The 15,524-nt window shown below is 43.5% G+C and overlaps 1 protein-coding gene across 6 annotated transcripts in view; it reads left to right on the forward strand.

The window, feature by feature from the left end:
* Positions 1 to 15,524, forward strand: part of VPS13D (vacuolar protein sorting 13 homolog D) — a 282,995-nt gene that overhangs the window by 217,104 nt on the left and 50,367 nt on the right. For 5 of the 6 annotated variants that reach the window (XM_050787581.1, XM_050787591.1, XM_050787600.1 and 2 more), the window contains one exon: positions 11,491 to 11,623. In XM_050787581.1, coding sequence (XP_050643538.1) covers positions 11,491 to 11,623 — 133 coding nt within the window. Of the gene's footprint in view, positions 1 to 11,490; positions 11,624 to 15,524 lie in introns of those variants that run through there. The other variant, XM_050787619.1, reaches the window with a different exon arrangement.

Raw genomic sequence — 15,524 nt, forward strand, 5'->3', positions numbered from 1 at the left:
ATATCTGGAAATTTTAATTGAATGCCTGACATTGTACAAGAAAGATTTTAGAGGTTCTGGTCAACATTATTTTTCTCCAGAAAGGAGTTAAACTTCTTCTTTCCTTCTACTTCAGGTACCCAGTTTTTAAATTTTCCCCAATACATACCTCCCCTGCATTTTTAACCTTTTATTTGCAGCAGGAATTCCCAGAGGGACTTGTATTTTCGAAAGGATCAAAGCCTGATGCCTAAAGGGAAGAGTCTGGAGGAACGATTCTTTTTCTTGGGATGGACAATAGAAAGACGAGGGCGGAGACAGTGTGTGTGAAGTAGAAAGTAATCAGCTTCAACCCCTGGAATCACAACAGAGGAAACTGAGTAATGAAGAATCCGTTCTGTTTAAGCAGGAAAGTCGGTGAATCTTTTTTATAAACAAGGGTTAATTAGTTCTCTTCTAAGTAAAACGTACATTGAACCAGATCTCTCATTTTCCTATCTTTCTAGTCACTACAGGTTTTCTCTTAAAAGCAACAAAAGGCATCAGGATAGGCTGTGTAGCCACCTTTGGAAAGGGCAGATGTTGAGTTAAGTGGATTCTGTTCTCTTCCGTAGTCCAGGACTTTTCAGACCTGAAATCAGTTAACCTGGAGATGACTAATTCAGGCTCAAGTCACCAGATCTGCTGGAAGTAGACGGGTGTGAATTTTTAATGTCCTTTCCCAGGTCACCCTTTGCGGATTGAGAGATAGCAAAGGTTGGAATCCTGACTGAAAGGCCACTGAAGAACCCAAGGGACATCCTAGGCAAATCCTAGGCAAAGACCAGAGGCTTCTGAGGAACTGTTGGGAAGTAGCTAAGCTGCAAGTTTATTTCTATTTTAGCCCATCTGAAAGGTGGGAACATTTGAGTTCATTTTTAAAAGAACCTTCTTTTGACCTTTCATTTGAGCCTGGGATCAAGCCAGTTTTCTAAAGAAATGAGACAGGACTTAATTTTTTAAGTACCTTAGATTTGAACTACCTCCCATTCCCATTCTACCTCCTCCGCAAAAGACAGATTCAACTTCTTTGTTCTCCCACGTGCTAAAGACCAGTTCCCAGTTGGTGGTCTTACCCAGATACATCACACTTGTGTATAAATAACTTCCCTGGGCATTGCTAGAAGTGAAGTATCAGCTTTGCATGTGTAGCTTTCCCAAAGTACAGGTCTATCTTACCCACCACCATAAAAAGTTAGTTGTTAGAAGCAATAGGTTCGTTTCCACTGTGAATGGTGTATTACTCTTAGTTGGGTCAGGGGTATTTTGAATACCAGAAGACTGGCAAAGATCAGCTGGGCATGGTGGCTCACACCTGTAATCCCAGCACTTTGGGAGGCCAAGGCGGGCAGATCATGAGGTCAGGAGTTTTGAGACCACCCTGGCCAGCATGGTGAAACCCCGTCTCTACTAAAAATACAAAAATTAGCTGGGCATGGTGGCATGTGCCTGTCATCCCAGTCACTCAGGAGGCTGAGGCAGGAGAATTGCTTGACCCCAGGAAGCGGAGGTTGCAGTGAGCCGAGATCATGCTACTGCACTCCAGCCTGGGTGACAGATCAAGACTCCCTCTCAAAAAAGAAGAAAACAAAAAAAAGATGAAGAATGGCAAAGATCAAGAGGAATGAAGACTGAACCAGATGAACTTTCGAAATCTTCTTTTTTTACCCTAGTAGCATGGTTGGTTTTGCCTGCTCTCTATCCATAGTCCTCTTTTGCTTTCACCCTCCTGCCGCCACATCCCCCTATATTTGTGTCTCCATATATGTCCATTACTGGTACATGAAACAGGCCTTTCCAGAGCAGTAGCTTCTTTTGGAGTTAGTTTGCTCGACCAGACCAGCTCTAACTAAGCAAATGTTTTAGCTTTGGTGCTCTACCTCCTTCAGGAAATCATTCTCCTGTAAGAAGCGGGGGTAGAAGAGGAGACCTTTCCTCTATAGGCAGCACCTCTTGAAATCACTGGTCCCAATCTCCACCCCAGTCTGGCTCCATCTTTCTTCCTAGTATAAATGGTACACACTAGTAATGTAAGCTGGTGTAGTGTGATGTGATCCATGTAATGGACATGTACCAAGCCTCCTATTTCTTTGGGGCCTGTTTCAGATTATGAGAGTAGTAGCTTCGGGAAAAGAAGTGGATTCTAGGCCACGTGGCCTCTGGAAAGGTCTGGGTAATGGAAGTGGGCCAGGTGTCTGAGTTAGGGATATGGATCAAGAAAGAACACTGGAGCCTGACTCCTCTTTCTTGTCCAGATATTTGCATGTAATTTTTCAGAAATTTTTTAATATACTTTTGTCGGCCGGGCCGCGCGTGGCTCAAGCCTGTAATCCCAGCACTTTGGGAGGCCGAGACGGGCTGATCACGAGGTCAGGAGATCGAGACCATCCTGGCTAACACCGTGAAACCCCGTCTCTACTAAAAATACAAAAAACTAGCCGGGCGAGGTGGCGGGCGCCTGTAGTCCCAGCTACTCCGGAGGCTGAGGCAGGAGAATGGCCTAAACCCGGGAGGCGGAGCTTGCAGTGAGCTGAGATCCGGCCACTGCACTCCAGCCCGGGCTACAGAGCAAGACTCCGTCTCAAAAAAAAAAAAAAAAAAAAAAAAAAAAAAAAAAAAAAAAAAAAAAAATATACTTTTGTCAGCTGCCTTCCTTTGTCAGTTCTGCTACTTGGGAGATAAAAGAGATATGCCCCATGTATCTGTATAATTTTCACTGGCATTTAGGAAGGAATTTTTCTACGAAGACAATAGCAAAAGTCATGGTTGGGTTACCTCTCTAGGTTACCCAGTATCACACATAGATACTTAGCAGACTTTTGCTGGAAATGCTCATGGTCTTTCCAGCTTTATCTGTAAAATGAGCATAATAATACTACCTCACGGGATTGTTGTGAGGATTAAGCTAGTTAAATATTTCATTGATGGGAGGCCCCAAAGACAGTGGCTGGCACATGGCGAACATTGTTGGCTGAAGCTTATGATTCCAGAAGTTCAACTGTGGTCTTCAGTACTTGGAAGTTTGCCCTTACCTACTCTGCCACACACTCATCTAAAACTTAATTTATTTAAAGAAATAGTTGGGAACGGATTTCTTTCTAAAAACCTCAAAAAACTTATTCCAAACCCTTAAAACCTATTTTACTTTTGCCACAAGAAGCTCAGCTTATACTGGTGCCCAGCATCTATGATTATTCTCTCTGATGTCACTGGCCTCCTTTCTTCTAAGCCTTTGGCATTAAAGTGAATCTATTTATTCATTTGAAATAAATACAAAGCACTTTGTAAGAATAGAGTTCTGGTGACTAGGAAGGAGATGATCTTGTTCGGTTTCATGTCTAAAGTTCTGTATTTTGCGATTTTAATTGACGTGTTTATGCTTTCCTTTGTTCCAGAATGGGCATGAGGTGATTTCCATAGTTTAGGATGAGACATGCAAGATTCAGTGGGGGTGAAAGAGGAGGGAGCCAGAGAGCACTCATTGGAAGAAAGGATAGGATTTCCAGTAATAACCCTTTGATTTGTGTTTTTTCCCAAGTGCTTTCGTAACCAAGGTCTCCGTGGGTAACTCCATGGGTGGTGTTCTCCCTGTTTTGTAGATGAAGACACTGATCCTAAAGAGAGTGTGTCTTTTGCTCATGTTCACCCAGCTGATACTAATGACAGAGTTGGCATCAGGACTGTGCTTTTGAAAGCCTGTGTACTTTCTTGGAGTTGAAATAAGTTATCTGCCAAATCAGGCCTTAGGGTGTGACCACCATAGAGGGCATTTTTTTCCTGCGTTATAATCTATCTCCTGGTTCAGTACTGAGGCACAAGCTATTTATGCATATTGAAAAACCTTGTAAGGATGGCAAAACTAGAGCGCTCATGGGGTGGGAAGGCATATTTCCCGTGGCTAGTACTAACTGTGTGGAAACCTATCTTCAGGCTTCCCTCTGTACGCTTTAGCGTTTTCAGCAGTGGACAAGTAGGGGCCTGGCATTTTCAACATGAGCATGCACCCCTTCTGCCAAAAAGTCCTACACTGGGTCCCAGCTGATGAAGAGCTGAAAGGTGGGACACAATTCTGTCCACAGCCGGACTTCAGGATTCATCCTTCCTTCATAATTCTTTATAATCAATGTAGAAAACTCATAGGGAAAATGGGATTTGACTAAGCCCCAACTTCTCTGTGTCGAAGATCAGTTGTCTTGATTCTACCTGTGTACATCCTGCTTATTTCTGCACTTTTTAGTTTATACCATACTCCACCAATCCTTTTAAAGGAAAAAGCAAAATCCTATTATGGGAATGCTTCAAACCACTCTGAGCTTCCAGATTAATCTGAAACAGCATCTGAGTTCATAACTGGGTCAGAGTTGCAGAATAGCAAGAGAAACTTGCCAGTTCAGCAGGCGTGTGTCTTGGGTTAGTTAAGACAGCAGGACGGTCCTGAGGCCTGACTTCCTTGCATGTGTTTCAACCTTGTGTGCTGAGATAATTCTGGGTGGCTTTAGATAACTTTGTTTCTTAACTGAAAAAGGAGTGTCTGTTGCCTGATAAGTGTTTATCCGTGAAATAGCAACATGGTGTGCATCTTAGGGTAGGAGGGCTTTCAGATCTCCAGAGACCAGGGGAAAAAAAAGCAAGGTCGTTGGCTTAGGCATATTACTGGAATTAGGATGTCAGTCCCAACTTTAAAATACCTCTATTGTTTCTATTCGGGGTCCCCTTTCTGGATTCCTCCCCCTCTTTTCTCTTTGCCTTAAGGGCTATACATAATCCATAACCAAGCAGAACTGAAAACAGACAAACGCACTCCTAGTGGATAGAAATCTGGAATCCAGAAATGCTTCCTTCTTGCCAAACCTCAACTTGTTCCGTGCCTTTTTTTTTTTTTTTTTAATGCCTCTTCCCAGCCTCCCCACCCCTTCGTGATTTGGCTGAGTGAGGACTAGCTGTTTGGTTTGCCTTTTATCAACAATAGATATTCACTGCTTTTCAGGTCACATTTTCCTTTAACTCTTCTCTGTTTACGAGTATCACGAAAGGGTTTTTCAACATCAGGGCAAAACTCACACTCAGAATACTTTTTAACTGTGGGTGTTTGAACAATGTCAAACAGAAGTCAGTGGTGAAGACTTTCATTTTGAAGTGACTTAGGTCTTACATGACTCAAAGGTGGTTTTCCTAGTAGTATATCAGCAGAGTTAAAAATGACTCTGAAGTTGAAAGTCCCACACTACTTCTAAGAAACGTGTAAAAAATGTTGGCCAAATGCTACACCAAACATTTTGCATTAATTATCCTCTTAACTCTTCAAAACAGTCATTTGCAGGCCAGTCTCTGTGGCTCACGCTTGTAATCCTAGCATCTTGGGGGGCCGAGGCAGGCAGATCACCTGAAGCCAGGAGTTCAAGACCAGCCTGGCCAACATGGTGAGACCCTGTCTCTACTAAAAATACAAAAATTAGCCAGGCATGGTTGCGCACAACTGTAATCCCAGCTACGGGAGGCTGAGGCAGAAGAATCACTTGAACCCAGGAGGTGGAGGTTGCAGTAAGCTGTGATCACATCCACTCCAGCCTGAGTAACACAGTGAAACTCTGCCAGCAAAAAAAAAAAAAAAAAAAAAAAAAAAAGAGCAATCCCTTACTGTGGGTTTAGCAGATGGATAAACTGAGGTTCAGAGAAATTAAGCCTCTTCCAGCAGTGTGAGTATTTGGTAACTGTCAGGGTAAGATTTGATTCCTTTGCTCCTGTTTGACTGCAACATGGCAGCCCCCACAAAGTTCATGGCAGCCTTACTTAGAGGCACAATAGATAGTTGGGTTTTCCAAATTTATGGGTTCAAACATAGCTTATTGCAGACAATGCTGATTAGAATTAGCGCTGTGCTGGTAGCTGAGGTTTGCAGCTGTACAACCTTGTATAGTCTCTGACTTATGGTGATTTAACTTAACGAGTTTTTAACTTGACGATGACGCAAAAGCTATGTGCGTTCAGTAGAAACTGTACTTCAGATTTTGAGTTTTGATCTTCCTGGGCTGGTGACATGTGATCCGATTCTCTCAGTGCTGGGCAGCAGCAGCCGCAGCTCCTAGTTAGCCACGCGATCGTGAAGAGGGAACAAATACTCTACAGTGGGCCCTGCTGCCAGACGACTTTGCCCAGCTGTCAGCTAATGTAAGTGTTCTGGGCATGTTTAGATATGTTAGCTGTGTGAAATTCATTTTTACTTACAGCCTTTTCAACTTAAAAATGGGCTTACCCAGATGTAATCCCATCATAAGTCAAGGAGCATCTGTACTTGGAAGAATATAAAACTTCTCCATCACACTACAGAGTCCTGCCACTTCTCTCTCTTTTCCTGTTGTATTTGGTTACCATCTTCCCTGGTGACAAGGAAGATACTGCCACCAGCAATTACTCAGTGAGGCAAAGATATTAAAGAGGAAATTTCCATTAGGTAAATAACTGTGAAAGAAGAACCCAAGAGAAGGGAGAGAAATTCAAGCCCCAGCTCCTGTTACACTGGCCAAATACCTTTGGCACCCCATGCTTGCTGAAGATCATAAAAGGGTCAGGAAAACTGATAGGACCGAACAGAGGAACACAGTGGGAATTTTTCCCCTTGCCCCATTCCAGTGTCTACTTGAATTTCAGTTTTATAAAATCAACCCTTCAGAGCCAGGCCCCAAACCCAGGCTAATTTGCAGTGTCTCCATTTGTGTAGACAATGAGATTATTTTGGGAAGGGGGGTGTTGACAGAGTGTGTGTTAGCTATTCAGTAGAACTGGCATCTTGAAGTACTTCTGAGATTTTTACCCCCTTGCTGAAAATATTGCTTTATAGAAGTTAATGACTTTGGACCGTGGCCAGAATTCACAAGTGTGGCATGTGTTGAAGTGAAAGGAAGGGGAAAATCATTGTCTTTGTGAGTATAACGGCAGATTTTCTGAAGGACATTTTGTTCCTTGGAACCTTTCATTTTAGCTAGAACAACATGCACTTGAAGCCTTAAGTATTTTGTGGACTTGAGATTGCTACAAAATGAGGTAGGCAGACTTAAGTCTCTGCAAATGCTCCTTCTGGTGTTAAGGTATTATAACCAAAGAGTTACAAATTGTCTGCACATTGCCTTCCAGTTGCCAGTTGCTTTCCCACTTTAGAAGCCTAGCACACCCTGGGGCTGTTATGCCCTGCTGCAGGTAGCTCCTGCTTTGCTAGGGGGGATGTGCCATGCCACATGCTTTACGTGCACACTATCCCTGAATCCTCAAGACAGCCCTGAAGAATCCGATTATTCCCATTTTGCATATGAAGAAGTCGAAGTTTAGATAACATAATACTGTTTTTATTGAATGATTCATATGCATCAGGCTCTGTGCTATGTGCCTTACATGTATTGCCTAATCCTTACAGCATCTTTGTAGGGAATATTTGTATCCCCATTTTGAAAAGGGGGGAAACAGAGGCCCGCAAAGTTTCCTTGTCTGTGATCTCATAGCTGTTGGGTGTCACAGTCAGAATTCAAACTCAGGTGTGATTATCTTTCTATTATGTCACATCCATACTTCCCTACTGAGGTCTTGAAGGCAAGAGACAGAAAGCACTTCTGATTTCTGATTCTCTGTCTCTAGCCTGCCACACGGGTAGGGCTTGCGCACATGTTGGATTGCTTGGTTGACTGGATGTGTAGAGATTTGTACTTGCTCACATCGGGACTCATTTCTCCTTCATCTGAATAATCTGGACCTCCACCTCCAGGCTTTACTTGTCACAAGACAGTGGGAGGGAGGATGGGATCATGAAGGATGGACTGGGCCAGTCACTCCCTACATGATGGTGTAACTCTTTGGGTATCTCTGCTCTGTTTTGATGACCATCTTCAAAGTCAAGGACCTGGGTAAAAAAGTGCTTCCAAGCTTCAGAGAAGACCAAGGCCAGAGGGCACCCATGATGAGCACCACTGGAATTCCCTCCCTCCACAGCTCGTGTGTTTTCTGCTGTCTTTGAGGGAGAAAGAATGGCTGGGCAGGACTTACCTTCCCACTGAGGTGGGGAATGGGGTAGAATTAAGGCTGTCTAACTAAATTCCTCCATAGTAAAAGGAGGCCACATGCTTTTTGGTAGTCTGGATTCAATACTCAGAGTGCAGTGAACTGGCCCGGGCCCTGCCTTTACCACTATGTCCATCATCTAGCTTTGACTTTGGTTTAGTTTCTGTAAAACATCCTTCCCAGAAAACCTGATTAACTACTCATCAATACAAGTTTGATTGGATCATAGATTTTAACATCTACTCAAGTTTTCTGAGTTCTCAAAGCTGTGTTTCTAGGGGTGAGTGAAGACTTTTGTAATGGTTGACTGTTAACAAGTGACAAAGGACAAGTCCGGTTGGCTTGCACAAGCAATTTTTTATGGACAGAGAAACAGGAATTCAGAGAAAAGTCCTACAGTAAGTTGAGATAGGTGTAGGTACCTTTCCATGGCAAAGGTCTTCACCTTACGGAAGAATCCAGCATTAGAGGGGAGAGTGATCTCTTACGTCATCTCATCCCATCCTCCTTGGGTCAATACATTGTCTTTGTACAGAGAACACCCAGGACCCAGTTGATGCCAGGGAACTGAGGCTGCCACAGCAGACTTAGTTGGAAATTAAGCTTTTGGCATAGGCTCACTCATCAACTTTGGATATTAAACTCGTTTAATTGATGGGAGTAGAAGAAGAGGGAGTGATATTGGGCGTTCTGCCTAGATTATTTCTCCCATATTCTCTTGGGGGGGGCAAGTATTATGGGATTTTTAACTCCCTCCTAATTAGCTGCCAGCAATAGGTAAAAAGCACTTTACCCAATCTCTCTTCCAAGGAAGTCTCTTCTCAAAGAATGTAAGAGCTTGAGAGAAATAGGAAAGACCTGAATAAGACCCTGAAATGGCTGCATTGCTCCTGAGTCTCTTCACGTGGAGATGTGTCCCCTGGAGACACACAGGACATGGGCACACGTCACATAACTGTGGTTCTCAAAGCGTCTGGGGCACCAGAGAGACATGTTTTTGTCCAGAACCTGAAGAATGCTGGCAGCCTACATAATTCTAAACATAGCAGGGACTCTTATTGATTCTTTCCAAAACAAAGGTCACATTTCCTCTCTGTAGTTTGTGTCCTGGGTTCCTGCTGACTGTTTTGTGTATACGATTGTTACCTTCCCAAAGAGACTGTCAATTCTTGAGGGCAGGGTTCAAGGCTGCTGTTTGTTTGTGTCTTCAGCAGTACCTAAATCTGTCCTGGGCCCAGAGAAAGTGCTTAGTAAAGACATTCTACCTTGGGTCATATAGGTCACACAGTGCCAGAGCTGGAAAGGATTTTGGAAATCATAGAGTCCAACACTCTAATGTTATAAATGGTACCACTCCAAAAACGTACTTGGGAGGCTGGTGTTTATCTGCTGGAAAGAGGATTTTATTACGTTAAACTGTAGTGCAAATGACCATAATTCTAAAGCTTCGACAGGCTTCCCTCGAACAGTGCAGCATGTTCCTCCTTGGACTAGTAGCAGAGTAATAAGAACAGTAAGAATGCTAACTAGATACCAGGCCCCCGAGCCATTGTCACAAATGCTTCCAGCTACATGACAAAGTAGATACTCTCGCTATTCTCTGGATGCAGAGGAGGCTCAGAGGTAGGCCACCTCGCTCAGGATCATGTAGTTACCAGAATAGTCGAGGGAGGACTGGAGCCGGGTTTGGTCAGATGCCCCAGCTTGTGGCCCTTCTCCTATACTGTGGTAACTCTTGGATGGGGTCTCTGACTGAAGCCACTCCTTAGTGATTCACGGTGCTAGCAGCATCATGTGGTGTTTCCAGTTGTCCTAAAGGAAGTTATTAATTTTCATTAACTTTAATTCTCTCCTTAGGCAGTAATGTGGAAGGCAAGGCAGAAGGCAAACAAATAATGATAGGGGTTACATCTCCAGAAAGATCAGGAATCACTGCCCTAGGTTGTAAAATATTTGGACTGAGTAAAAGGCATGAGTCTTCCCATAGCTTCTTCCAGGAACCATCACTTGACATGGAATTACTGCTGTGTTCACTAGTCCCTCTTCTGTGCCCAGAACTCATGTGTCACTTGTGTCAAGAATCTTCATGACTGAGGTTTCCAAGGCAGATCTGATCTGTGTAACACGCATCCCAACCCCCTTGCCAAAGGAGAAAGAAACAGGCCCCCAGATGGCCACCCAGTTCCTGGGCCTTCCAGGCAGGCAGCTTGCCTTGAGGCTTTCCCCTGAGCCTTGTATCTAAGGAACATTCCTGTGAGTTTTCTAAGAGGTTAGTCCTGGGTCATTGGCACTTAAACCACTTGTTTTGGTAGATCCTTCCTGAGAACGTTAATTATATATTTGATATCCTTCTCTTTTTATGCCTGAATGATGAGGATAAGTACTCTGTGGTTTATTAACTGTCACTTTAAACCTTTTCAGATTGTCTTGTGACAAAACAGAGTTTTATGTCCTTTTTATCCCAGCTTTGATGGATGAGACAGCTTTTCTGGTTAAAGTATGCCAGGGTAAATAAAATCTCTGAATTGTGGAGAGGGTGGGTTTGCATTTGAAATCATGAGTTCAAGTCTGCCACCTCCTATGAAAGGTGACCTAACCTGTTAATCTTTCCATCGATTTCATTTTTGGCTTTTGACAAATGGGGCTTGGCACCTCATAGGTACTCAGTAATTATTGAATAAATGAAAGAGAGCATTACTGGAAGGAGTTTGATGTCTCCAAATATTTGATACCAAACCCTAAAGCAACTGACACATTTCCTGTTTTGAATTCCACTGATTCTTAGAGCAAAGGGCCTATGTTCTTACCATGATACAGTCCCAAAGCTCACTTCTCCTCCCTCAAGACTATTTTGTTATACCTCTCATTTTTTCAGTAAATTTGGAGTAGTATTCTGGAAAGTGAATGTCATTAAAGATTTTTAGTAGTTGCTTTGCAAAGCCTAGTGTCCTCCATTGTATGCATCCCACAATTTGTGTGTGCCCAGTCCTTTTGAGAACCACTCACCTGGGGCAGACAGTATAGGTAACTGCATTTAAAATATTTAAATTTATTTATATTTAAATTATTGGCCAGGCACAGTGGCTCATGCCTGTAATCCCAGAACTTTGGGAGGCCTGGATGGGCAGATCACTTGAGGTCAGGAGTTTGAGACTAGCCTGACCAACATGGTGAAACCCTACCTCTACTAAAAGTACAAAAATTAGCCAGGTGTGGTGGTACGCACCCGTAATCTCAGCTACTTGGGAGCCTGAGGCAGGAGAATCACTTGAGCCTGGGAGGCGGAGGTTGCAGTGAGATGAGATCACACCACTGCAGACCAACATGGGCTTATCTAAAATGTATTTAAATTTATTTAAAGTAATTCAAATAGTAAAAATAGTGCTAACACTTTAAAACTCTTTTCCTGTTTTTAACTCATTCTAGTTTGCTGGAACATTATCAGATGGCTTAGGGAAGACGATGGACAATCGGCATCAGTCAGAGCGGGAGTACATCAGGTACCACGCAGCTACAAGTGGTGAACACCTTGTAGCCGGCATCCATGGCCTGGCTCATGGTAAGTCACAGGTGACATCAAGCTCTGCTGCTGCAGGTCCTCAGAGGCGCCTTTGTACCAATCTGATTGCAGCTATAAAAAAAGAAAGCTGGGCTGGACGTGATGGCTCAAGCTTTTATTCCCAGCATTTTGGGAGGCTGAGGAGAGCGGATCATGAGGTCAGGAGTTTAAGACCAGCCTGGCCAACACAGTGAAACCCCGCCTCTACTAAAAATACAAAAATTAGGCCAGGCGCAGTGGCTCACACGTGTAATCCCAGCACTTTGGGAGATTGAGACGGGTGGATCATTTGAGGTGAAGAGTTCGAGACCAGCCTGGCCAACATGGTGAAACCGCGTCTCTACTAGAAATACAAAAATTAGACAGGTGTGGTGGTACACACCTGTAATCCCAGCTATTCAGGAGGCTGAGGCAGGAGAATTGCTTGAACCCTGGAGGTGGAGGTTGCAATGAGCCGAGATCATGCCACTGCACTCCTGGTGATAGAGCAAGACTCCATTTCAAAAAAAAAAGAAAGCTGACAACAGAGGAAATCCTGTGTTGGTGTACCTTCCAAGCTCTCTTACTTTATCCTCCTTGAAGTTGAAATATGACAGCCTGTGAGAACTCCTCATTCGTTTTCTGAATGTTGTGCACATTGCAATTCCTTTCGTTCTCTGGTTTCTGTTCCCAAAGTATCATAAGGTGTAATCAACCAGACCTGTTCTTAGAATTGTAGCTGCTGCTTCTCTTCTTAGAATTGTAACCTCTGCCTTCTCCTTACTGATCATTCCTTCCAAAGAAATTGAAATGGGGAATTGGTGACCAGGTTTGTAGCCTAGGTGTTTTTTAGTTTTGCATAAATGTGCTTTCACTAAAATTATAAATTTATCTGCCTAAGAGATGTTGGTGATGGCGTGAATGCATTTGGTCTCTGACTTTGAATTCCAACTTCTAATGCTTTAATTCTGAGTCATTTGCCTTTTCTTGCATTTTTCTTAACAATTTCTTAGTACAGCATCCAAGGCCCTTGGAACTATAAATCCAGTCAATTTTTCCGACCACCGTCCCTCAGCCATGCTGCACTTGGGCCACACAGAGCTATGTACTGCTTCCCAGGCGTGCCTCCAGGTCCTTGTTCATGCATGTTCCTGCTCTCCCTCCTCTGCCTCACTTCCTTGTCTATCAAAATCCTACTCAACCTGTAAGTCCCAACTCAAATACATTTTCCCAGCTCAATTAGTCCCTGTTAGAGTTAATGACAGAGCACAGTCTGGGTTGTGTATGTCACCAACTGTGTACATTGAGGTCTCTGATAGATTGAGAATGTGAGGAGGGGAGAGAGACCACTTTGTATTCACCTTTATCCTTGCGTACCTCACATGACACCTGGCACGTAGCTCATGCATAGTAAGGCTTAGTAAATTAAACTCTTTGTACCAGATCCTTAGGAACCATCCAAAACTATCAGAGTCATATCAAGACTGATCAGTATTAATTATCTGCATTTGGAAGAAGAGGAAGGAATATAGACAGTAAAAAATTATATATCTATTTGTGCTTAGGACACGTTTAGAATAGAGTTTTTGTTTTTCAGCTTTCCTAATGGTGAGATTTGGATCAAAATGCCTTTGCTTTTCCTAAGGCTGCCCAACCGTAAAGGGAGCTGTCCCTAAGGAGACATCAGGCCAGAAGTGAAATTTGGCTGAAAGTAACTTGTTTATGAATTTTAAAAGTTGAGTGTTGGGCAATCATTTGGGGTTAAGGTTTAGTCATTCTTTCTAGTAATGACAGTACATTGGACTTTTCGAAGACTTTTAAAATGAATATGAAATGCTTTGTTATGTATGGTGGCCTTTATCTGGCCAGCATCCTTGCGATGTGGAGAGAGCATGACTGTCCTCCCTTTCTGGATGAACACACAAATGTGCTGAAAAAATGCATGATTGGTTCAAAGTTGCAAAATCACCTCTCATCAAGAATCATTCCTATAATATGTACAGCCTCTCCAGGAGCCAGTGGCTTCATCCAAAGAGGATCCACTGAGCTCTGGGTTATATGAAGGCAGTGTGTGAGAGTCTTCCTTTAGGATGAAAAGACCTTTAGAAGATGACAAGAAACAGAATCCACTCAATCCCCTTGGTTAAGAACTGGGAATTGTGCTCAGTTCTCTCTGCAGGCCCTGCTGGACCCGGGTTCAGTCATGTTCTGTCTCTCAGGTTCTAGTCTGAATTCCTATCCTGTGTGTGCTCTGCCAAGAACTTTGTTCACAAAGTATGGGAAGGGGCTGGGTGCAGTGGCTCAGGACAGTAAACCTGGTACTTTAGAAGACCTAGAGGGAGGATTGCTTGAGCCCAGGAATTTAAGGCTGCAGCAAGCTGTGATCATGCCACTGCACTCCAGCCTGGGTGATAGACGGAGACCCTGTTTCTTTAAAAAAAAAAAAAAAAAAAAAAAAAAAGTTTGGGAAAGAGATATTGCCTCATTGGAGCAAATTTACCCAGTATCCAAAAGAAACGTTGTGAATTGTTAGTGCATTCTCGCCCAAGGAGTTTCCTTTACCAATTTGTCTCACTAGAGCTGAAGAGTCTGGAGAGCTTCCTCACACCCCACTGTCAGAGGGTAAACATCCTGTGAGCGTCCCTGGCACAGGTCCTGGAGATGCTCCCCGGACAGGCTGCCTCTTCCCTTCAGTGACCGTGACCTCTTCAGCCGCTGCCAGCTTCTGGCCTCCTCTAAGGTGTTTTCAGCCATTGCTGTCAACTTGCAAAATGTTTGGAATGTCTTTTTGACCCAGATTGGACTTTTGAACTGACTTCATTGAGGGTCCCAGCCAGCTTTCATAGCTTTTTGGGGTGCTCTTCATGAAGGTTTTATATAATTGCCTATACCAAATTTCATCAAAGCATGCCGTAACTTTTACCTTATTTCAAGCATCCCGTGGGGTTGGCCAGTCACCCCCATAGTGTTCTTTGAAAACTGCACTGCAAATGTATACCATCGGCTCTCTACATCCACAGATTCAACCAACCATGGATGGAAAATACTTGGGGAAAAAAAGATTTTGCAAAGTGCCAGAGAGCAAAATTTGAATTTGCCACACGTTTCAAATACTGTGTTGACTCCACACAAATGAAGTGATATGTGGGCATTGTATTAGCTACTATAAATCATCTAGAGGTGATTTAACCTATACAGGATGGTATGTATAGGTTATATGCAAGTACCTACAGCACATTATGTAAGGGACTTGAGCATCCTAGGATTTTGGTATCTGCAGGGGGTCCTGGATCAATCCTGCATGGATACTAAGGAACAACTATATTTAGTTATCTCTCTCTGCCCTCCTTCCCTCCCTCCCTCCCTCGGCGTCTCAGTCACCAGGCTGGAGTGCAGTGGCACAATCTTGGCTCACTGCAACCTCCACCTCCTGGGTTCAAGCAATTCTCCTGCCTTAGCCTCCCAAATAGCTGGGACTACAGACGCGCATCCCCATGCCCAGCTAATTTTTGTATTTTTAGTAAAGACAGGGTTTCACCATGTAGGCCAGGATGGTCTCGATCTCTTGACCTCGTGATCTGCCTGCTGCAGCCTCCCAAAGTGCTGGGATTACGGGTGTGAGCCACCGCGCCCAGCCTCTGCCTTATATGTCATAGAATGCCATCATCTTCAGACTTTCCCCAAAGGCCCAATTTTCTAGTCTCTTATTGCTTTAATCCTCTATCTGTATCCTCTCCTGATCGTCCATAGGCTGCCCAAGCTCTGGGATCAAAAAATTGGCCACTGTTAACCTCTCAGCTTTTCTTTGATTTTTTTTTTTTTTTTTAAACTGGAACACACTTTACTTCTGACTAACATGTAACATATATCCTCTGACTCTAGACTTAGTGGGCAAATCTGCAGGATCCTCTGTCTGTAAGTT

Source organism: Macaca thibetana, chromosome 1 (assembly GCF_024542745.1).
Source record: "Macaca thibetana thibetana isolate TM-01 chromosome 1, ASM2454274v1, whole genome shotgun sequence".
In the NCBI taxonomy this organism is placed as follows: domain Eukaryota; kingdom Metazoa; phylum Chordata; class Mammalia; order Primates; family Cercopithecidae; genus Macaca; species Macaca thibetana.